The following is a 22,804-nucleotide window of genomic DNA, read 5'->3' as shown; positions in this document are numbered from 1 at the left end:
TGTGAAATAGGCTGAGCTCTGAGAGAAAATGACCCTAGCGAGTTTCCATGGTTTGAGGGTGGACTTGCAGCTAGATTATCTAGTCCAACACTTCAATCCCTACCTCACATTAGTTTAAACTTCCTTCCCCAGAGGGGCCAAAAGTCCTGCCACTTCCACCATTTCCTGCTCCTTCTCTGCCTCCTGCCATTTTCTCCTGCAGGGGACTTCAACATAGAACATAAAATCGTAGGGCTGGAAGGGACCCTGGAGGTCTTGTAGTCCAACCCTCTGCTTCTTTGATTCTTCTCTTTGATAGGCTAGACATACCTAGTTCTTTCAACTGTTCATCATATGATTTAGCCTCCAGACCCTTTATCATCTTTGTTGCTCTTCTCTCCATGCTTTCTAATGTCTCAGCATTTTTTATGTATCATGGTGATCAGAACTGCATGCCCTATTCTATGTGTAGCCTCACTAGTCCAGTATAAAGCGGCATTATCGCTACTCAGGATCTTGATACTAATTCCTCTGTTCCAGTGGTGGGATTCTACTGGTTCGGGCCGGTTCAAGCAAACCAATAGTAAAAAATGCTATCGTTCGGCCGAACCGGTAGTAAAAAAAACCAGCTACCGGTTCAACTAAACCAGTATTTTTTTCCTCCCAATGATCAGCTGTTCCAATGATCAGCTGTGCCAAGATCCCCCTCACTTTCTTACTGCTTCGCCCAGGCCCAGGAGGACAAAAAATGCTGCCCCACGCTCCCTTTTTTGCCTTCCTTGGCCTCAGAGAAGTCTTATGGGAGCAAAAATAGCCTCCCCAGGAGACTTTCCTGAGGCCCAGGAGGCCAAAAAAAAAATGGAGTGCGGGGGGGGAGGGTTGCTGCCCCCCCCCAAAAGAAGCCATGCCCACCCAGTCACATGCCCACGCCCACCTAGCCACGCCCACAGAACCAGTAATAAAAATATTTGCATCCCACCCATGTTCTATTCATATAGCCCAGGACGGCATTGGCATTTTCGGCAATTGCAGCACATTGCCTGCTCATACTTAAGTGGTGATTCACTTAGAACTTTAGATCTTTTTCACCTGTTGAGCCAGGTACCACCTATTCTGTACCTATGTGTTTGGTTTTCCCTGCCTAAGTGTAGGACCTGACTGAAAATTAACATTAGAGAAATTATAAAAAAATATCCTCGGGGGTGGAAGCATTCTGGATGTTCGCTGAGTTCTCAAATATATTAACATTTCCCATTTCCAATCTTTCACAGGGAAGTTTCTGAAATATTTCAGAAACTTCAGAAGTATCTACTAGTTTGGAAGACAACCTTTATTGTTTTAAACCTCCAGAACAAAGTTCTGGAGACACATTGGTGATTATTCTCTGTCTTTATTCTTGTAGGGCTGGCTGGGTCATGTTTGGCTCGATTCAGCACCATGCCTTTCCTTTACTGCAATCCGGGAGACGTCTGCTACTATGCAAGTCGTAATGATAAATCCTACTGGCTCTCAACCACAGCCTCTCTTCCAATGATGCCTGTGGTAGAAGAAGAAATCAGGCCTTATATCAGTCGCTGTTCTGTCTGTGAAGCTCCTGCTCTTGCCATTGCTATTCACAGCCAAGATGTTACTATTCCTCACTGTCCTGAAGGATGGCGCAGTTTATGGATTGGTTACTCTTTCCTCATGGTATGTGCTTTTTTTCATGACTGGGGTACAAGTTCAGAATGCTTTTAAAATTACATTTGTCTCCTATTTTATGTAAGTTTATTTACTTATGGGTGGCTGCCTCTCTCACAAAATTGAAAATCTGGCTGGCAAACATGTGTTTAAAAGTAAGAACAAAAAGAAACTAACAGTAGAAACAACCCCCAATAGGTGGATTTTTATGGCTGTGATAGGCAGGCCTGTAGCCATTTGTCAGGCCCAAAACCAAGAATGACACTTGACGGTTCTTCCAAACTGACTTCTTTATTGTTTCACCCCTATAGATCAGGGGTCCCTCAACTCACCGGTCCGCGGACCGGTACCGGGCCGCGGAACAAGCCTTACTGGGCCGCTGGTTGCTGGGCGCCGCCATCTTTTTTTGGTAAAAAAGTGCTTCTGGTGAGCTTTTCGGGTAGAAAGCTCACCGGAAGCACTTTTTCATCAAAAAGATGGCGCCAATTCGGTGAGCTTTTCGGGTAGAAAGCCATTTCTACCCGAAAAGCTCACCGAGCGCTAGCGCGCCATCTTTTGACGAAAAAGTGCTTCCGGTGACATCACCGGAAGCACTTTTTCGTCAAAAAAAGATGGCGGCGCCCAGTTGACGCCGGTACCGGGCCGCGGCGCCCAGCTGATGCCGGAACCGGGCTGCGGCGTCGAAAAGGTTGGGGATCACTGCTATAGATGAAATGTTGCCAGACTGAGGACTCTGCTGTCTGCAACTACAATATACTCTGTGAACTATTAGGAAGACTCTGTCTTCACCCTCTTTCTTTCACATATTGCAGCATCTAAAATGGGTTGCCTCTTACTTCCCTGGAATACAACATCTCCCTGCTGGGAATCCACCACCTCAGTACTTTGCGTCAATTCATCCTTTCATAGATACAGGCTGGATTTAGTTTTCTTTGTCATGGTTTACAGGTAGTTCTCAACCTGAGACCACAATTGAACCCAAAATGTATGCTTCTAAATGAGAAATTTGTTAAGTGAGTTTTGCCCCATTTTACAACTTTTCTTGACACATTTGTGAAGTGAATCCCAGCAACTGTTAAAGTAGTAACACAGTTTTTAAGAGAATCTGGTTTCCCGGTTGACTTCGTTAGAAGGTTGCAGAAGGTGATCACATGACCCCAGGACACTGCAACCGTCATGAGTCCGTGGTCAAACATCCAAATGTAAATCGCATGACCATGGGGATGCTGCAATGGTCATAAGTATGAAAAATAGGCGTCACTTTTTTCAGTGCTGTTGTAACTTCGCACGATTGTAAGTTGAGGATTACCTGTATTGTGTACAGTTGACCAGGTTCACATAGAACACTTAAGCTCTAACTTATGTTTTAGGATCAGGGTTAGAATTCCATGTCATGCGAAATTATGAATTGTACACATCACTTTTCTCTCTTCTTGCTTCCCATATTATATAGCTTTTTACTACAAATGGCCTTTTGTTTTCTTCCAACTGGAGATTTAACCCTTCTCATATCAATGATAAACCCTCTTCCGAATGTAATGACTAGATATTTTTCAAAAGCTTTCATTGATATCTATGGGTTTAAAAATAAAAAAGACTATGGGGCAAATATGAAGTCCATAAATTTATGATCCTACTTTATGTTCTGTTTATTTTTCTGTTTATTTATTCACCCTTATAAGAAGTAAAAACATCGGCACAATATCATCGGAGTTCCAAGCATTTACAATAAATTTGAAAAACATACAGGTCCATAAGTTTGCCATATTAACTTATTAAAGCATATATACTAAATATTGAAGGTATAAGCGCTTTGATTACATTTATTTATTTATTTAATTAATTAATTTCCAATAGCCACCCATCACAATGTTGTAGCTGATTATACAATGGCTTATTTAGATATAATTTCAGACAGCATAGTACTCTTCCTACGTTAGACTGCATTAGTTTCAGAAAACATGGAGTCTGACATGGGGAAAATAACTGCCTAGAATGGGTCATGTATATAGAACATCTCTGAAAAGGACTCCTGCATTTTCCCACATTGATTTTCAGTTCATAAATCTGGTGCATTAAGCTTCTTGTTGCAAAATTCAACACCAGTCAGATAAAAAAGTGAAATCATAATGGCCATTACGACAATAGCTTATCTGTGTTTTAACTCTGAAATGATACCGTGTTTCTCATATAATAAGGCCGGGTCTTATTTTTTTTTGAGCCCCGAAAAAATGGTTAGGCTGTCTTTTTGGGGGTGACTTAATTCCCCCCTAGCATCTTCGGGTGGGCGGGTGGCGACGGCTTGGATGTTGACCTCGGCGTTGGTGGGGCACTTCGTATCGGGGTCAACGCAGGCAGCACCATATCTGGGTGTGCAACAAAAGTACTTCCTAACGGCAAGCCCCACCACCACTCCCCCCCCATTTCGCATGTTTTAATATAGGCCTTAATTTGGGGGGAGGGGCTTAATTTCATTTCATGCCTATAAAACATGCTGGGACTTCCTATTGGGGGGGGGCGTATTGTTGGAGAAACAGGGTAGCTGTTAAAAGAAAGGGGGGGACAATACTGGGCATATGGAACCTTTGTTACCCCTCACTTGATTTATATCCCTCCTTCCCTGAGATGAAAGCTGGCATATGAAAAGTCTCCTCTCATTTTTATGATCACCACTACCTGTAATGTGCTTTTGTATTATATTTGAATTGTTATTTGGTTTCTTCTAGCACACTGCAGCTGGTGCCGAAGGAGGAGGGCAGTCACTGGTTTCTCCAGGTAGCTGCCTGGAAGACTTCAGAGCCACACCATTCATTGAATGCAATGGTGCTCGGGGGACCTGCCACTACTTTGCAAACAAATACAGCTTTTGGCTTACCACCATTGACCATCATTTTCAACACTCACCTTCTTCAGATACTCTCAAGGCTGGACTCATCCGAACACATATAAGCAGATGCCAAGTGTGTATGAAAAATTTGTAAAATAACCCCCTCCCGCCCACCCCCCCAAAAAAAGAAATAAGTCACTTTAAAGTGGCATGGATTAGATTTTGTTGGTGCTTATTTAACTTATTACCTCATCGTTTGAACACCATTGTTATCTGGGAGAACAAACACTGCAAGTACATATAACCAAGCAATTGTTCAGCCTTTGTTCATGTATTTGTGAGTTTGCTTTTATATGCTGCAAATAATACAGTCAGTTATGGGAATAAAACAATAGACATAGTTTCATTATTAAATACAGTTGCTGTCATTTAAGTCTGATTTACTGTCAAATGATATTTATCTTTTTTTTCAATGTATTACTGAACACTACTAACTCTTAATCATTAAGTATTAAATATTTAAAAACAAATGCAAACTATGTTAGAATTTAGGATTTTAAACTGTATTTAGCAAACTCATATTGTTAAAATGCAAATGCCATTTCAACATCCTCAAAACTGTCAAAAAATAAGCTGTATGCTTGCTCTAAGGGAGTCCTGTTTTAGCTGAGGTCTTTGGTTACAAATCCAACAGAACTACAATTTTTGTAACTGAAGGAAACATGCATGGAATATACTTTTGTTATATTTCAAGGCCTTTATTTTTATACATTGTTACTTTATTAAACACCATGTTGCTATTAGCGCGTAATTATTTCAAAAGTCTGCAGAGAATGAACAATAAGCTTATTTATGTGTCACTTGACTTTTTTTGACTGCAATCTTATATAATTCTATGCAATACCCTCAATGGATAGACATAGCCCATTAGACCAGAATTCACGTATCTTAATATTACTTTAGCGTGGCTTGGAGATAAACTATCTATGGCCTTTTAGATGTTTATATTCTAGCTGGATTGATGAGAGATGGTGGTTTGAAATCCATATCTGAAGGTACTTTGCCTAATTCTGTTCAGCCATTGCTGGGTATCGCAGAATCTATGTGATAATAATCTCATAATTTCAGGAATAGCAAAAAAGGAAGCTTTTCCAATTGCAATTATAGCTGCAGTCAAGAAACACCCCACTAGAGAGTACCATTTAGTAAGCTTTGTGAGTGTCCGTACTTAGGAATGTGGCATTTGTCATTCTTCCCAATATAAGGATGATAAGAGAGACTCAATTAGTATCACATTCTTGGGAGGGAAGTGAGTGACAGAAAAGGCATCTCTGCCCAGAAAGAATTAGGACTGTGCCTGGGAAAGTGAGAAACACACTTTTCTCATAGCAGTGTAATACCAAAGCTGTGATTATGTGCATACTTAACTGTACAAATGAAGCCCGACTGGCTTCCAAGTAAACATGCATAAAATTGCTGAGTAAATCAGTTTCTATCCCCAACTCCTTCACCAGTACGGACAAGCAGATGAAAAGGAGACAAGAGTTACAGAACCTCAACGCTGCAAGTGGCAACGACCTTCTTTTGGTGGCAGGCATATTAGGGCAGCTGCCCAGACTAACCTGTAATTGGGCACTTGGGACTTCCCACTGTTTTCCGGAGTGTTTCCTTCCCAAGCCAAATCTTGAAAAAGAAATGCTCAAATTTCCTTTCATGTGTTTCTCCTTTGTACTTAGGATCAGAGTGTTTTATTTTGTATGATAAATAAAAGTATCAACTTTTCCTTATTGAACTAGTACGGGTTTTCTAAGACATGACCTAAATCCTAACAAGAGAAAAAGAATCGCATGTGAAGAAACAACCCATATATGAAGTGACTTGAAGGGGGCAGGACAAAAGAATCATCCAGGGAGTTGGCCCTGACATTCCCAACTTCACCATCCAGCAAACTGTAGCAGCAAAGAGGCTGCGTTGGAAATGTGCATATATATATATCTAAAGCGTCACTTTAGATGCAGAGCATGTAATCACACATTCAAATCAATTTAAATTCTTCACATTTAAGGAAATTCTGTTAGTCTATTTCTTACATATCTGATAAAGACTGAAAAGGTTTCAGAATTAGATGAGCACTATGTGGATTTAGAAGCCCAGTGAATTTTTATGGATTTCCAGTCCGAGTCCTTCAGTTTCCTCTCAATTCTCTTTACTATTAAAATCTATTTCCCCCAAGTATGAGCTCAGCCCTGTTATTTGTTGCCAGGACTCAGTCCTAAAATAAATACCATAATAATGTACCATATTTGGGGTTCACACACAATATATATATAATCCAGGCATAATTTAGCCCATAATCTCTAGTTTTTATCAATTATTGTCACAAAAGTAGTTAGTAAAGTTTATTGCTAATAGTCTAAAAACAGGCAGAGGTAAAAGAGCTGCTTTGTGTCAATAGATTGTTTGATCAGCCTCAAAGTAATTTCTTTCATGTTCAGAAAATGTGGAAATAATTGCAGAATTTTAGAAAAACTAATTTTCCTAACAAGAAAAAGTTCAAGTTGCTATTTTTATATATTTCCTCAACAACAGTCCTGAAAAAATCACTGCTATCACTGATACATTGTTATCACTGATTACAACCAAATTACTTAATAATTTTGACTGTCTTATCAAGTTTCCTGTTATACATACTGCAATCATCTTCATAACAAAACATATCCATTTTCTTCCCTGTCCTCATAAACTTTTACAAATCGATGTTCCCCCTAGCCATCTACTCATATCCACTTTTACGACTCTATTAATTATTCATAATTTAACAAAAATATGCTTAAATAATTTCACCAGAATCTGATCTACTAACAACTAAAAACATTTACTGATTTAGAACATAAATAATTCATCAACTCCCTGGAATTTCAAAAATTGAAGCTAATACAGGCATGATATTCCCCTCTGAAAAAAAAAATCGGGGCCGGCCAAGAGACCCCCCACCGCTCGCCCGCCCGCCCGGGCTCAGCTCGCGCTGCCCGCCGCCCGCCCGCCCGGGCTCTGCCCGGGCGATTCCCCAAAAAATCGGAATTCCGATTTAAATCGGAATTCCGATTTTAATCGGAATAATATCATGTCTGCTAATAGTACAATTATAAACATTATTAGTCCCAATACCACCAATTCACCACTGAGTTAAGATTAACCTAAAACTGCAGACTACTTCGTGAATTTCTTTAGGTGCATTTTATTATAGGGGAAATGGGAATAAATTTTTTGCCTAACAACATTTATAGTGACACTAATACAATTCTATTATAAAAAGGAAATTATGATTTTCCTTTTTGCTCTGGCTCCCAGTGGCCACAACCATGAAATTAATGAGGCGAGAGAAAAGGGAAGAATTAGTTTGCTACAATTCTTTATTTTTCTGAAAAAGTATGGTGTGAAATGACTGATCAACATCTACCTCCTTCCTGAAATCTATTTCTTCATTTATAAATTCCTCCTTACGACATAGAGAATGCCACATATCAAAAGATACTTGCCAAAATAGTTACTACAGATTCGTGTGTAAAACAGCATACAGTATCATAAATTTAATGTGAAGGGGGCAAAAAAAAACCCACAATTAATGGGCTTTAAAAGCTTTCAATGATTGACTCCAAGCTCCCCTTCACTGAAGTTTTTTTTTTCTCATATTTTTTTCTCATTTAATTGTTACAAAAATCCATTCTTATAGAAGATGCAGTTTGTCTGGTTGGCCTTGTTATTTTTGCATTGTTGTCTTTATTCAACTTTTTTTTTTTCAGTATTGTAACACTTTCACATTGTTGTTAACACTTTCCTGCACTGTCCTTCAATTAGTGTAAAAATGCATTCGGAGTCATCTGCAGCATCCAGAGTGTGTGCTTTTAGCAGTCTTGCAGTTATTTAAGTCTACTGTTTGTGGCAAGCCTTCAGCTTTTTGTTGCAAAATTACTGGTACTATCATTTCAAATACAGTTTCAAAAAGATGGTCCACATTATAACCAGTTTTTGCACTAGTTTCAAAACACATTTTTTCCGCTGCTGGGGCATTTGCCTCATTCAACATTTTATACTTGAGGATCTTCCTATAAAATGCTGCAGCATCATTCATATGGACTTGTTTTTTCACCTTTGTAGAAATGGAACTGTTTGAAGGCTTCTCAAACCGATGCTTGTCTTCTGGTTCTGGCAAAGAGGTACACGCATCTGTCAGGTCAACTTTGTTCCCGGCAATAACAAAGAGACAATCTGGGCTGGCGGAATCTGTCAATGCCAAGAACCTATCCTCAAGTTCCACCATGCTCTGTAAGTTAGTTACATCATACGTGAGAATAACAGCGGCTGCTCCTCGGCAGTACATGGACCCAAGGCCGTGGAACTGCTCGCGACCTGGAAGAAAGATCACAATAACTGAAAGATGATTAAGAGGACCGGAAGCTAAAGCATATGAAGAATGGTTGCAGGAACTGGACATGGCTAGTCTAAGTGAAGAGAAGGACCAGGGGAGACACGATAGCAGTCTTCCAATATCTCAGGGGCTGCCACAAAGAAGAAGGGATCAACCTATTTTTCAAAGCACCAGAAGACAAGACAACCAACCGATGGAAACTAATCAAAGAGAAAGGCAACCTGGGATTAAGGAGAAATTTCTTGACAGTGAGAACAACTGATCAGTGAGTGGAGGGGCTTGCCTTCAGAAGCTGTGGGTGCTCCATCACTGGAGACTTTCCTGCAGACTTTTTTGGGGATTTCCCCAGTCTCTGCTGCTTTCTGCAAAGACCTTGGAAAAACGTCAGCAAGCCACCGTCAGTCAAAATTCATATTAGTGGTCCGCAGGATTTAAAATTATGAGTTTGGTGGTCCCTGAGGTTCAAAAGGTTGGGGACCCCTGGACAAGAAGACCTCCAAGGTTACTTCCAACTCTGTTTTCTGTTAAGTAAAGAATACTGGCTTGACAATAACAATAGTCTAAGTATGAATTTCCTAATTTTTCTGACAGTTTTGTTCTACTTTTGCAACAACTGAAAACTCACAGCAAGCAGACCATGAATTCACCTTTGAACTGGACAGACTTTGGTTAATGCAAATCTCTCCCCCTTATACTGTCCAGCAAGATAAGGAAACTTGGCCCACCAGGCCACCCTAATATATAATCCCCCAAAGTGGCTGCTGCTGCCATTCCATAATAAATGCTAAAAATCCTGCATACAGTACTGTTACTGACGCAATAGGGTCAAAGCTTCTTTTGGAAAAGCTGCTTAAGTTACACCAGAAGCCCAAAAAAACCTCTTGGATGTTCCAAAACAAAAGCTGAAATGTGGGGCCTAAAGTAAAACAGGAGCCAGGCGCTGGAGTGAAAACTCTTCCAGGGAACTGAGCGGCCGCGGTGCCGGAAAGCCAAACAACCGGATCGAGTCGGCCGCTCAGCTCCCGCGAACCCCGCGGAAGGGCTCCTCCGACCGCAAACGCTGACTTCCCGCGGCGGAGGTAGTCTGCGCGGCCAGCAAGCAACGGTGGGCGTGTCGGGCTGCTTTCCCGAAGTTGGCAAAGTTAGCCGAGCGCGGCTTGGCGCCTCTTGTCCCGCGCGGTCTGCTCGGCCTCGGAGGCGCAACAGGGAGAGCCAACGACCCCCCACCCCCGCCGCGCCACTGGGAAAAAGAAACCGACGTCGCCCCAGTCCCCCTTCACCTGCGGTGTCCCAAACCGAGATGTTGTGAGGGCCCCACTGCTTGAGGTAGAAGGCGCCCCCGACGGTGCTAACGGTGTCCTGGAAGCGCCGCTCCATGTAGCGGTGGAGCAGCGACGTCTTGCCCACGTTCATGTCGCCCAGCAGCACCACCTTTCCGTCGGGCTTCATGTTGTCCCGCCGGGCGTGATGGCGCAGCCCCGTCCTCCCTGCCCTCCTGGAGTTCCTCGGAGAAGAGAGGTGGAGTTGCGCTTTCGCTCCCCTCCGAGGGCGGAGGTGAAGAAGGGAAAAGGAGGAGGGCGCAGGGCGATCGGCGGCGAAAGCCCTACGGGGAGAGAGTTGGGCGCTCCGGCGAGGGCCGCGCTCGCCTCCTTCTCCCGGGAACGCGGTTAAGCAAGTAACGCTGACGAAGATGGCTCGGCCATGGTTTGCTTAATCGTGATTTACTGACTAAACCTCAGCAGAACTGTGGATGGCAAAGGACAGGGACTGGGTTCCTAGCACAACTGTCAAAACCGAACAAGCTCCGTTATGACAATACTCTTTTAGACTAGCGTACTTCTGTATTAAGTTTAAAGACGTGACAGAATATTTCAAAATGGTATCAATGGGGAAATATTAAGTAAAATAAGTAGCTCACTCTCATATCCACCCCCCACACACACAAAGTTGCAGTATAAATTGCCTCATTTCCTTTTATTTCTTTGACCCATTACATCCCCTTACAAAATTTATCTCTCACAACCCTTTCTCTAATTCTAATGTAATTTTTTTTTCCAATCAGAAAGCTCTCCTTATTTTCTTCGAAGATTTCTTTAGTGTAATTTGAAACGAGTAAGTCATACACTGAATATAAATGATTTTACTTTTAAGTAAATATCCATAGGATTGTTATACACCATGAAAGAGCAACAGTTTGATAAGAAAAACTGAATAATTAAGTGAAAAATTAGATACAATGTAGTCTTTAACTTATGACCATAATTGAGCCTGCAATTTTGGTCTAAATCATGGTGGTGATTAAGCATGTGACTGATTTTACTACTGATTACCATGTGACTGATTGTATATTGTATGTTGAATCCTTATGAAGGAACCCATGCAAAATGTTTCTTTTACAAGAAGTCCGTTATATAACAAGATGTATCTTTTTTCTTCTTATGGAATATGCTAATTTGGCCTGTGCTGGCTGTGGAAAAAAGTCTGAAATACCAATGGAAGTCAAACAAAAAATCAGAATCTTAGCTTGTGTTTATATAATATTGAGGTTGTGAAGAGTTGACAGGACTTAGCGACTGGACAATAACATATAATACTGGGAGACCCATCAGATGATCACTCATGCCTTGGTGACCATCAGGGGTAGGATGCAAATATTTATACTACCGGTTCTGTGGGTGTGGCTAGGTGGGTGTGGCTAGGTGGGCATAGCCATGTGACTGGATGGGTGTGGCTTTGGGGTTGTTGTTTTTGCAGCACCCCCTCCCCCATACTCCATTTTTTTGCCTCCTGGGCCAGCTGATCATTGGAATAGCTGATCATCTGGAGGAAACAATACTGGTTTGGCCAAACTAGTAGCTGTTTTTTTTACTACCAGTTCGGCCGAACGGTAACATTTTTTGCTACTGGTTCGCCTGAACTGGGCCAAACCGGTAGAATGCCACCACTGGTGACCATCTGATTATTGCATTATTGCATGTGTAGTACATGGGCTGCCTTTGAAGTCTGCCTGGAAGCCAGTGGTGGTATTCTACCGGTTCCTGGGCTCCCATATTCACTTTTATCCTTTGAATTTGAAGCACAGCAGCTTTGCGCAGCACGGAAGAGTGCCGTGCGGCAGCTACTGAAGCAATCAGGATTGTGCAGGCAGGCTTGCAGGAGTTAGAACGCCTCTGCGCCTGCATAAACACCTCTGCGCCTGCACAAAGTGCGTATTTGGTGCACATGCGTACGCAAAGTGTGTGCATGCATGCAAAGCGTGCTCATCAAGCCATGCCCACTGAACCGGTGGTAAAAATATTTGAATCCCACCACTGCTGGAAGCTAAGCTCATTCAAAATGCATGGACCCCTTTCAAAGTCTCCATGTATCACCACTACTATGCAAGCTGCACTGGCTGCTGGTCAGCTTCTGAGTGCAATTCGAAGTGCTGGTTGTTACCTATAAAGCCCTGCCTGGCAGAGAGACTGAATACCTGGGGGACCACCTTCTTCCAGTCATTTCTGTCCACCCAGTACACTGTGGCAGAATGGGTGTGCTCCAAGTCCCCACCATTAAATGTAGTCATCTTGTGGAACCAAGCAAATGCACCTTCTGTGCACCAGACCTTATCCACCCAAAGATCAAAACTGCACCATCTCCAGAAAGCTCTGAAAACTTGGCTCTGGTCCCAGGCCTGTTAATCTTTGTCCAGGGCTTTGCTTTGTTTGATTTTTGTTGTCTGTAAGATTATTTCAGTCTGGGCTGTCTATTTGGTTTAATATTTTTATCTATTTTAATGTTTTTTCTAGTTTTTTTTATGCTGTCCAGAATAACCAGTTTAGATGATTATTAACCCTGTTATAATTTCATATTGTTGGATCTGGCAGTACCCAAATATAATAGCTAAGGGTTACTAGTTTAAGAAATGCAAAGCCCCTACCTGCTTAACTCCAATCCTGCCTCTATCAAAACGATAGATAACACCCATCTTCCCTTAACCTCTCCGTGAGAGATGTTACATTATGTTATGCTCCTGTGTGAGCAGTTTTTACATGACCTCTACTTCGGGGTGGTGGAGGAGGAATTTCATTTATTTTTCACAGTGTATAACCTGCCCAGTGCCCTATGAGCCATTTCATTCTACAGTAAGGGCTAGGTTTTATAATGTCACTATCCTCTTCCCCATCAGCTGGGGTAAAGGAGCTGAATTTATTCAGCTGTATCCTATAGGGTGGCTGAGAGGAGTTTTTCTGGTGACACTGGAGTAAATAATATTTAATTTTGAAAGTCCAGAAATAAAAAGAGGGAGGGCAATTGAAGGACTGTAATTCAGAAACTATAAAAGAAAATAATTACTCTTAGTAATTGTATAACTATTTTAGTACCTTGGTAGATTCTTGGAAAAATGATAAAAGATATTCCAAGGCCACCTGATATCAGTAGCTGCAGGGGTGCAGGAGGAAGCTGCTATTGCCTTCAATTCTTGTTGCAGGTTTCATACATGGTCAGCAATTGTGCAAGAGTTATTATGAGTTTTGCTTGATCCAGTGCAGCTCATTGTACCCTGTGGTGAACTTCATGCCTTGTACATGTACATGTAATCATATACATTATGTGAAGCCAGTTTCCTTTTGAGGAAAAGAGGGAAGCCAAGTACAGTAGGAACACAGCCATTCTTGTCTCTCCTTGTCCTCTGACCACATCACACATCCCCATTACACAGTCAGTGTGATGCTTTCTTCCTTTTTCTTTCAGCATAAAGCAAAATCAGTTGCTAAAGGCTACAGACCTCATGTTCTTTGCAGATGCTTTTTAAAGGCACTGATTGGCTCATGCTGAACTTTCAATCACATATTTTGGGAAGCTCTCCCCCTCCCCCCAAGAAGAATGAAATATTTTAGTGAATATTGAAAGAAGCAGAATATAATATTTCCCCAAAGGGAGAAATGTAGAAACATGCTCAGCAGCCCCCAGTTCTTCTTAATAGCCTACAGCAGATGCCCATTAAGAAATCCTGGGCCAGCCTATTCACAAAATACCTTCTCCTCCAGGTGATGGGATTAAGGACGGGACATGACCTTAACCACATTCATTGAGAAAAGTGGAAAATTACAAAATGCTATTAAAAAATGAATTGTTGGAAGAAACATCCTTCTGAGTTCAGTTCCAAGTGGGGAAGAAAGACACTGGAAACATGGAGGCTGTTTGGAAAGATGGTTTAATGGTGGACAGCAGGACCGCATGGCCTGGAGCTCCAAAGAAAGAATGATCACATGCTTCAAGATGAAGAAGGAAGGGCTGATATGCCGAGTGTGTCTGGGTTTTATACCCTCTGTTGGGATTTGAATTTGAGCTTGTATTCTGATTGGTTGTCAGACTCCCATGGGGCCATGCAGGGGCAACTCTGTAGGCTGTCCTGAGTCCCAGGCTTGGTTGAGCCATGCTGGATCATGATGTAATGAAAGGGCTTTGGGCAATTCCTATAGCTCTACTTGGAGATCTTTGTTATGTAAAATAGGCAGGCCTAGGCCAGAGTAATGGCCCATTAGCAGAGTTTCTGCTTCTTCAGTTTCTACTCTTTTTAGGGGAAATATTCTGCCTTTTTAATATTTCCTAGGATATTTCATTTTTCTAGGAGTGGGGTGGGTGCTAACTTCCTACAGTATAAAAGCCCATGTAAAACCAAACCAATTGGTCAGCTGCCCCAGAACTGCACGGTGTGGTTCTGTTGATCAATAAACAGTCTTTCTTTCCAATCAGCCTCCATGTTATTTCCAGTGTCTAACTGAACCAGATGATTTTCCTTCCAGCAATATCTAATGAGCAGCAATTGTATTTTCCTATGTTACAATTATTAGGATGTTATTTGTATCTGCTGCAGCTCTTGTGCAATTCATAATATGGGTAAGTTTTTGGCTAGGCCAGCTCTGGAAAACTTTAGATGGCAACAACAGAGACTTAGGCTGCCTTATATCTCTTTCCTTCCATTTGCTGTCCATACAGGTTTTTGCAGGTGTTTGTTTTGCAATTCTCGATCTACTTGGTTTCCCAATATTTTTTTCTGCCACCAAATATTTTGCATACTATATCTCCTTTGATTCCTAAACAGTAAACTTGCTAGTTCAACATTCAACAGGAGCTATACTGTGATATTAAACAAAGGGGGGTGGGGGACCCTCGTATTTGAAATGCTAAAACATTTCTTTAAAGCATTAAAGACTTTTAAAGCGTTTTGTCTGAAGATGCAGACCCGGTCCCTGCTCAAACGGCGTCGCTTTACGGGGTTGCTTCAAATAGCCTCTTCCCGCTACTTAAAAGTCTGTGTGCAACGCTGACGTATGGCCTCGCTTTGTAGTTGCTGGAGTGTTTGTAAAAGAAGCCAATGCTTATTTTGAATCGCCTCTTTTCACCTGCAATAAAGCGATACTAACAAAACCCAACGCGGAGCTCTTAAACGTCTTTCCCCCCCGATTTCCGATACGCGCTCGTCATTTCCGACAAAGAGGGGTGGCGTCGTGAAACCTTCCCGTCCAGTTTTCCTTGCCCAGTTCTTGTCTTAGAGCCGCTGTTCCCGCGCACTCTCTCGGCCGCTGGTGCAGACGACGGACTTAGCGCGGGGCGGAGGGACGCTGCCATTCCTCCCGGCTTTTTGTCTTTTGGCCTCTGGTGACGTGGACTCCGGGTTCGGTTTTGCTCGGCTGAACAAAGTCCGGCCAGGGCGGCGTTTGCGGTCGAGGCCTGGGCCGCTCCAGGAAAAGCCGACGCAATGAAAGGTAGCGAGGGGCGGGAACCGGGACCCAGGGAGGGTTGCTGTAAAATGAAAGCGCCACGTTTGAGACGTTGCCTTTGGAACGGAATTTATTTATATATTTTTATAAACGTTTCCTTTAATATGAATATATTAAATATTAATATTAAATATTAATATATATTTTCTTAAGTTTTCGCGGGTACTTACATGTATGGTATTCAGCTTTGTTCGGGTATTTTCCCACGTCATTGTAGTTGTGCTTTTAAAGTTGTAGCAACGTTTCGGCAGAATCTCATCTGCCATTATCAGGCTTCTGTATTGTGTTCATCTGTGTGTGTGTGTATGTATGTATGTATGTATGTATGTATGTGTATATAACATACATATATATATATACATATGCATACATATATATATATATATAAAATATACATATACATATACATCACATACACACACACACACACATTTATATATATAATATACATATACATATATATACATATACACTCTCTACCCTTTTTTTAAAATGTTTTTTATTCCTTTATAAACCCCCCACCCCTCCCCCCCCCCCCCCCCCCCCCCCCCCCCCCCCCTTTTACACACACATTAACTCAATATATTTTGATTATCGATTAGCAACAAACATAACACCCAAGACGTGCATGCATTTTAGTCACGGATATGGAAATGATTTATAGCCTATTTTTAAAGCGGGATTTTATGCTGTGTTTAATGCACGTTGAATATCTTCTGTTAAAACCATGCCACGTCATTTCTCATCCCTCCCCAGGGAAGGGAAAAATTCCATAATTTTATATATGCTTTGAAAAAGCACCTTGCATTGTTTAGAATTTTCCACCGTTCTTCACTGTTGGGTAAATTGTACTTTTCCATGAAGGAGAAATAATTTCTTTTCTCTGTACACAATACATATTGTATATCGTGCCAACTTTTTAAGTCTATGTAGTATGCATTCATAGGTGTTTATTCTAATCCATGCTGGGGAGTGAGGTAGGATTAGGATGTCGGCTGTTACCCAAAATGTAAACAAAAACTTTTTGTTGTTGTTCATAGTTGACGCAAAAAGGGTGTGGAACCACATGGAAAAAAATAAAGTAGATGATATATTTGAGTGTATCCACAAGGCACTATTGTCTTTGCAGCAGAAGATCAAAGATGGAACTGCAACAAGTGAAGGTTAGACATCTTTATAAACTATCACACCTGAATTGAGAAATTAATGAAACAAAACTTGTATTCAGTTTCACAGATATAATTAGTGATGTTAAGTATCCTGTCCTCTGCAGATAAGTTAACCTTGCAATACTTTGTAATGCTAGGGTTAGAACTGGATACAGCCATGCAGAGATTGCAGCTGAATTTACACTGCTCAAAAAAATAAAGGGAACACAAAAATAAGACATCCTAGATCTGAATGAATGAAATATTCTTATTAAATTCTTTGTTCACTACATAGTTGAATGTGCTGACAACAAAATCACATAAAAATTATCAATGAAAATCAAATTCAGCAACCCATGAAGGTCTGGATTTGGAGTTATACTCAAAATTAAAGTGGAAAAAAACACTACAGGCTGATCCAACTTTGATGTAATGTCCTTAAAACAAGTCAAAATGAGGCTCAGTAGTGTGTGTGGCCTCCACGTGCCTGTATGACCTCCCTACAATGCCTGGGCATGCTCCTGATGAGGTGGCGGATGGTCTCCTGAGGGATCTCCTCCCACACCTGGACTAAAGCATCCCCCAACTCCTGGACAGTCTGTGGTGCACAAGGGGTCTGACGATCTCATCTCGGTACCTAATGGCAGTCAGGCTACCTCTGGCGAGCACATGGAGGGCTGTGCGGCCCCCTAAAGAAATGCTACCCCACACCATTACTGACCCACTGCCAAATCGGTCATGCTGGAGGATGTTGCAGGCAGCAGAAGGTTCTCCACGGCGTCTCCAGACCCTGTCACATCTGTCACATGTGCTCAGTGTGAACCTGCTTTCATCTGTGAAGAGCACAGGGTGCCAATGGCAAATTTGCCAATCTTGGTGTTCTCTGGCAAATGCCAAACGTGGTGTCCTGCATGGTGTTGGGCTGTAAGCACAACCCCACCTGTGGACATCAGGCCCTCATACCACCCTCATGGAGTCTGTTTCTGACAGTTTGAGCAGCCACATGCACATTTGTCTCCTGCCTGTCTCCTGGTAGCGCCTCCATGCTCTGGACACTACGCTGACAGACACAGCAAACCTCCTTGCCACAGCTTGCATTGATGTGCCATCCTGGAGGAGCTGCACTACCTGAGCTACTTGTGTGGGTTGTAGACTCCGTCTCATGCTACCACTAGAGTGAAAGCACCGCCAGCATTCAAAAGTGGCCAAACCATCAGCCAGAAAGCATAGGAAATGAGAAGTGGTCTGTGGTCACCACCTGCAGAACCACTCCTTTATTGGGGATGTCTTGCTAACTGCCTATGCTTTCCACCTGTTGTCTATTCCATTTGCACAACAGCATGTGAAATTGATTGTCAATCAGTGTTGCTACCTAAGTGGACAGGTTTTTTTTTAAAAAAAAATACAGACAGTAATAGCTTTTCTGATTTCCAGCTCTTTGAGGACAGATATCAGCTTAAGTGTGGAACCAGTTAGATAAAAAATTACCATGCCTCCCTTTATTCAGGATATTTATTCTAGTTGATCTTTATATTTATTTGTGTCCCTTACTGTCAGAGTTGACTTCTGAAAAGTCATTGCAGTTTTCTTGGCAACTTTTTTTTTTTTGGAAATGGCTTGCCATTGCTAGCTACATAGGGTGGAGAAATAGTGACTGGCCCAAACTTACCCTGCCTATGTGAGGAAAAGTAATTCTTGGGCCTTAACAGCTACACCAAACTGGCTCTCTTGGTCTTGAATAGGAATGTTTTAATTTAGATTCTGCAATCAGCAAATTTGTTGGCCTTGGTGGCTCCTTGCAGTTCTGTTAAAATAAGTAGGAGAAAAAAATCTATCTGCAGATATGGAGCTTCTCTGTTCCAAAATATGTTCCTGTATTTGATGCTAATATGTAACATGCTATAGGTGGTTGGGAATCACATTTAGGTCTCAAAATGTATGGAGGACTTCAGCTAAGAGATATCAATCGAAAGAACGATTTTACTGTTTATTAACATCTACATCATTTTAAAATGCTATATTTCAGTGCAGATTTCTGTTTTTATTTTGAACAGAATGCGATCAAGCTTTGGCACTTGTGAATCAGCTGGGAATGGCTGACCTCTTACCTCTGGTGCATGGTATGAAAAGTCTCATTGCTTTTCTATAACAGATGATGACATGTATTCCTTTCTACAGGCACTAGCCTCTTACCTAGCCAGAAGAAAAAGCCTGAGGAATTACTTTTCCTCACATATTGGCTCTTGGCTGATTTTTCTATAGGGAAATTGAGCCTGATTCCTATTGTCTACTCTCCATATTGGATTTTCCATTCCAGCAGATTCAATACTTGGGTACTTGTGGTTTTAATTTTTCACAAAACATAAACCTGATATAGTCATATCTTATGAGGGACCCAAATTCAAATTTTATTGGGACAGATCAAAAGCTTTGTAGCAAGCATTTTGGGAAAGCTGAAGCCAGTCAATTTATATTCACCATCTCTAGTAGTAAGGCATATTGTTCCCCTGCATTGGGTCAGAATTATATGTTGTCTAGTTCATTGTAATCAAGCTCTTCCTGATTTTGGATAGAAGAATTTACCTAGCATACTGTCTGACCTTTTTAGTGGAGATGACTTTTACATGTGAAGCAGTTGCTTTTCCAATGATACATGTCTGTGGATTTACTAATAGACCTCTGTTAGCAGAATATTATGGAGTCAAATTCTTGCTGGTTTACCTCTTTTAACACTTATTGTTGTTTTACTAAAAGCTGTCTTTATTCATTGTTCATCACTTAAACAGGACAAAGAGTGCTCCTACTGGTGCATCAAATATAAGAGGAATGTGTTGCATCTATTTTGTCCCTAAGCTTGACGTCTAAAAGTACTGAAAAGAAATTCAGCGCAAACTCTGCCCTTCAGATAGGTAAAACCACCAGACTCCATCCTGTGCAAATGTTTTTATGGAGTTGGAGTGGGGACATTGAGGTTTGCTTTCTAATCCCCAAGTTTTTACAATAACAGTTTCATTCTGCATGCATCCTCCAGCTTTTTGTAAGCCTGATAGCGACAGGTTAATTTATGTGCACTGGAGGTGGGCTGTATATTTCATGAACTCTGAGATGAGGAAGAAAAAGTGAATTCCTCTATATTTTGTGGCATGGAAGCATGAGGGTAGTTCATGTATAGTTCATTTTAAACATTAATGCTGTCAGCATATCGAATACAAAAATCTTACAAAGTATGGATGGGCAGAGGTTATATTATAATAATAAATTAACATTTAAAATACTTTTTGCCTGTTTAATGTTTCTGTATTTGCATTAATATTAATTTTAATGATGTGATTAATAGTTTCTTACTTGCTTAATTGTGATAAATCTGAATTGTAATTTTAAATGTATGCTTAAAGTTTTTATGTACTTTTTCCTACTGAAGAAAATAAGCCTATATGCAATCTGGATTTACATCTGTCTACTCCAGGGAAAATTACAGAAGATGCTGGCGATGATTGTTCTCTGTAAGCAAAACTCTATAAATATATAAATTGTCTTTTTGCTGCTTTTATATCTTAGAAGTTGAAATTTCATTTGGAAAGTAAGGTACACTAAACAGATTAGATCTTATCAGACAAAATGACTGCTCTGAATATGAATTTCAGCCTTTCCTATTATTTCACTTTTTGACTATTTTGGATCTTAGTTTATCTTCTCTCTTTAAGATTGTTTTCAGTTTCTGCCTTCCTCTCCTGCACTTCTCTAGTTCATCTTACTGCCTGTTCTTCTGCCCTGTCTTTTCTCCCCTAGAATTTAAAATGCCTTTTGAATGGCAAATACATATTTCTTTTGGATACTAAGGCTGCAGAGCTAAACATTGCTGAACGCTTTATGATCATTGGTAAAGGAATTTGCCTTGAATCTTTATGAGCAAGTCTATGTTGCTCAATCAGCATATGTCAACATAGTTGTTATCAGTTCTCTATTTCATTGTCTGTGGAGATTCTCAGTCATCCTGCCAGAACTGATGAAGTTTCTTGGATGAGAAGCGAAAAATCTTCTTTTCCCTCAAGGAAAAAACAGTCCACTTGTCTTTTAAAACAGCACCTTTGAGATATCTCTGGCGTTTTTCAGCCAATGGCTATGTATGGGTGTCACTAATGGTGCACAGTAGTCTATGTGAGGCACATCCTCCTTCCCCAACCCAGGAAAAAGAGCCCAAAAGAAAAATGGGGAGGTAGGCAGAATTCCTGGTCTCCTATTGAGCATTTGAACACAGCATTTCCTGCAGTCCAGGATTGAATAATAAGGGATTGCACAAGCTTAACTTCCAGAATAAGTTGTTTCACAGTAGTTATCTCTCCCATTATTTGGATGATATGTAGGGGCATAGTCCTTAGATCTATGAGTAAATAGGCTATTCTCCTACTTGGGCAGGTAGTTGTTCAACCCAGGTTAGCTTTTCCTCATTAATTTGCCAATACTATTAATAATACCAGTAATACTGCAATTTTATATGTTTTTAAAATTTACTATCGATGATAATGTGATGAGAATCCCTATAAACATATTTGTATCCTTCTTAGGAAATGTAGTTCACTGATGGAATTCAGGTGAGGGGTTCTTTTTAGCATATTGTGGTGTTTATTTAGAACTTAGTGGAACTTAATATGAAAGGCTGCTACTATATAGATTAACAAAATAATTGTAGAAGTTCAATTTATAAATATTATGGATTAAGATCATTGTGCTGCTTGCTTAATGCAAATAACTGATGGTGAAAGCTATCTGAATAATAAATACCCAGCACCTCTGTCTAGATTTTAGTCTACCTAAGCTGAATCCAGCATAGAATCTCTTAAGGCAGGGTTGTCCCCCCCCCCCCCCAAACTTCCGGCCCATGGGCCGGATGCATCACGTGCTGGCCACACTTATGCCCAGTTTAGCGAAGGGAGAAAAAGTCCTGATACATCACGTGATGCCGCCATTATGTGAGTTTGACACCCCTGTCTTAAAGGGTTCAATTAATAGAAGAACTTTTTTTTCCTGTTGATTCCCAACAGAATCTTTTTGTGTTGAGATTATATACCAGTCTAGGCAGTTGTCACACACATCCCCCTTTGCTGTGATGGTAGGATTTATTTTTTTAAATAAAGAGATTGAATTATCAGGTTCGCTGAACAATATTGTGTTTGAGCAAATCCTAACATCTCACTGATTACTTGACACTTTTTTATTTTTATTTTTACATGTACGGCTATACATGGCAGACTGGAAAATAATGAGGGAATGGATTTAAGGATTGAAGGAGAATCTGCAGAGACACCTTCCAAGTTCTACCAGGATCATGTCTGTTCTAAGAAATGTCTTTCCAAAAGGCCATGGGATTCCTACAAAGGGGAAAATCCTTTGAAGTTGCCGCTGCTGTGTCACTTCCAGAGATGGCATGCCAGAGCAGATTCTGGCTCAAAATCATACGATGTGATATACAAAGCTCCGTGCGGAAAGAGCCTGAGGAATTTTAAAGATGTGCAGAATTACTTATTTCAAACAGGATGCAGCTTTTTATTTTTAGATCACTTTTCCTTCAATACCTATGTGCAGTTATTCAGAAGCAGTTCTAGTCCCCAGGCGTTTATCACTGATCCAGATATCAGCCAAGGGGCAGAGACTGTACCAGTGTCCTTCTGTAATGATATCAACCACGATTGGCTGCCTTGCTTTAAATACCAGAAGACTTCTTGGCCCCGTGGATACTTCTTGAACAACTTTTCCAGCAGTTTTCTTGACTCCTGCGGCTGTACCGATGGCTGCATTGACAGGTGAATAATTGTCCATTTTTAAACAGCATTTTGAATAAAGTGTTTAAGTATGTGTGTAGTGATGAGATAATGGGGTGATTTGCCAAAGTATGTTTCTTTAAATAATTCCTACAAGATTTGAGATCAAATACAGGGACTTGGTTATTTTTGTTTACAAAATATGCAGAACCTTG

The 22,804-nt window shown here is 41.0% G+C and overlaps 3 protein-coding genes across 8 annotated transcripts in view; 2 read left to right on the top strand and 1 right to left on the bottom strand.

Annotated features, from left to right (window-relative positions):
• Positions 1-6,273, top strand: part of COL4A2 (collagen type IV alpha 2 chain) — a 167,189-nt gene extending 160,916 nt beyond the window's left edge. Inside the window, exons 47-48 of the mRNA XM_087949238.1 lie at positions 1,382-1,668; positions 4,386-6,273. Coding sequence (XP_087805364.1) covers positions 1,382-1,668; positions 4,386-4,640 — 542 coding nt within the window. The 3' untranslated portion in view covers positions 4,641-6,273. The remainder of the gene's footprint in view (positions 1-1,381; positions 1,669-4,385) is intronic.
• A 1,608-nt stretch (positions 6,274-7,881) lies between these two features.
• Positions 7,882-10,580, bottom strand: RAB20 (RAB20, member RAS oncogene family). Its single transcript, XM_026679067.2, has 2 exons — positions 10,196-10,580; positions 7,882-8,896 (listed from the first exon to the last, which is right to left on the bottom strand). Exons 1-2 carry the CDS (start codon positions 10,362-10,364, stop codon positions 8,364-8,366), a joined length of 702 nt encoding a protein of 233 aa, XP_026534852.2. The 5' UTR covers positions 10,365-10,580; the 3' UTR covers positions 7,882-8,363.
• Positions 10,581-15,390: 4,810 nt separating this feature from the next.
• SETDB2 (SET domain bifurcated histone lysine methyltransferase 2) overlaps positions 15,391-22,804 on the top strand; it is a 28,255-nt gene continuing 20,841 nt past the window's right edge. For 5 of the 6 annotated variants that reach the window (XM_087949230.1, XM_087949234.1, XM_087949231.1 and 2 more), the window contains exons 1-5: positions 15,391-15,667; positions 16,723-16,845; positions 18,885-18,950; positions 20,252-20,333; positions 22,080-22,631. In XM_087949230.1, the coding sequence (XP_087805356.1) occupies positions 15,661-15,667; positions 16,723-16,845; positions 18,885-18,950; positions 20,252-20,333; positions 22,080-22,631 (830 nt within the window). In that variant the 5' untranslated portion in view covers positions 15,391-15,660. The remainder of the gene's footprint in view (positions 15,668-16,722; positions 16,846-18,884; positions 18,951-20,251; positions 20,334-22,079; positions 22,632-22,804) is intronic. The other variant, XM_087949232.1, reaches the window with a different exon arrangement.

Source organism: Notechis scutatus, chromosome 1, assembly GCF_049901735.1.
Source record: "Notechis scutatus isolate UNSWTSFEM ecotype Mainland chromosome 1, rNotScu1.2, whole genome shotgun sequence".
In the NCBI taxonomy this organism is placed as follows: domain Eukaryota; kingdom Metazoa; phylum Chordata; class Lepidosauria; order Squamata; family Elapidae; genus Notechis; species Notechis scutatus.
The sequence above is the reverse complement of the archived record's forward strand: the minus strand, read 5'-3'. Positions and strand labels throughout refer to the sequence as shown.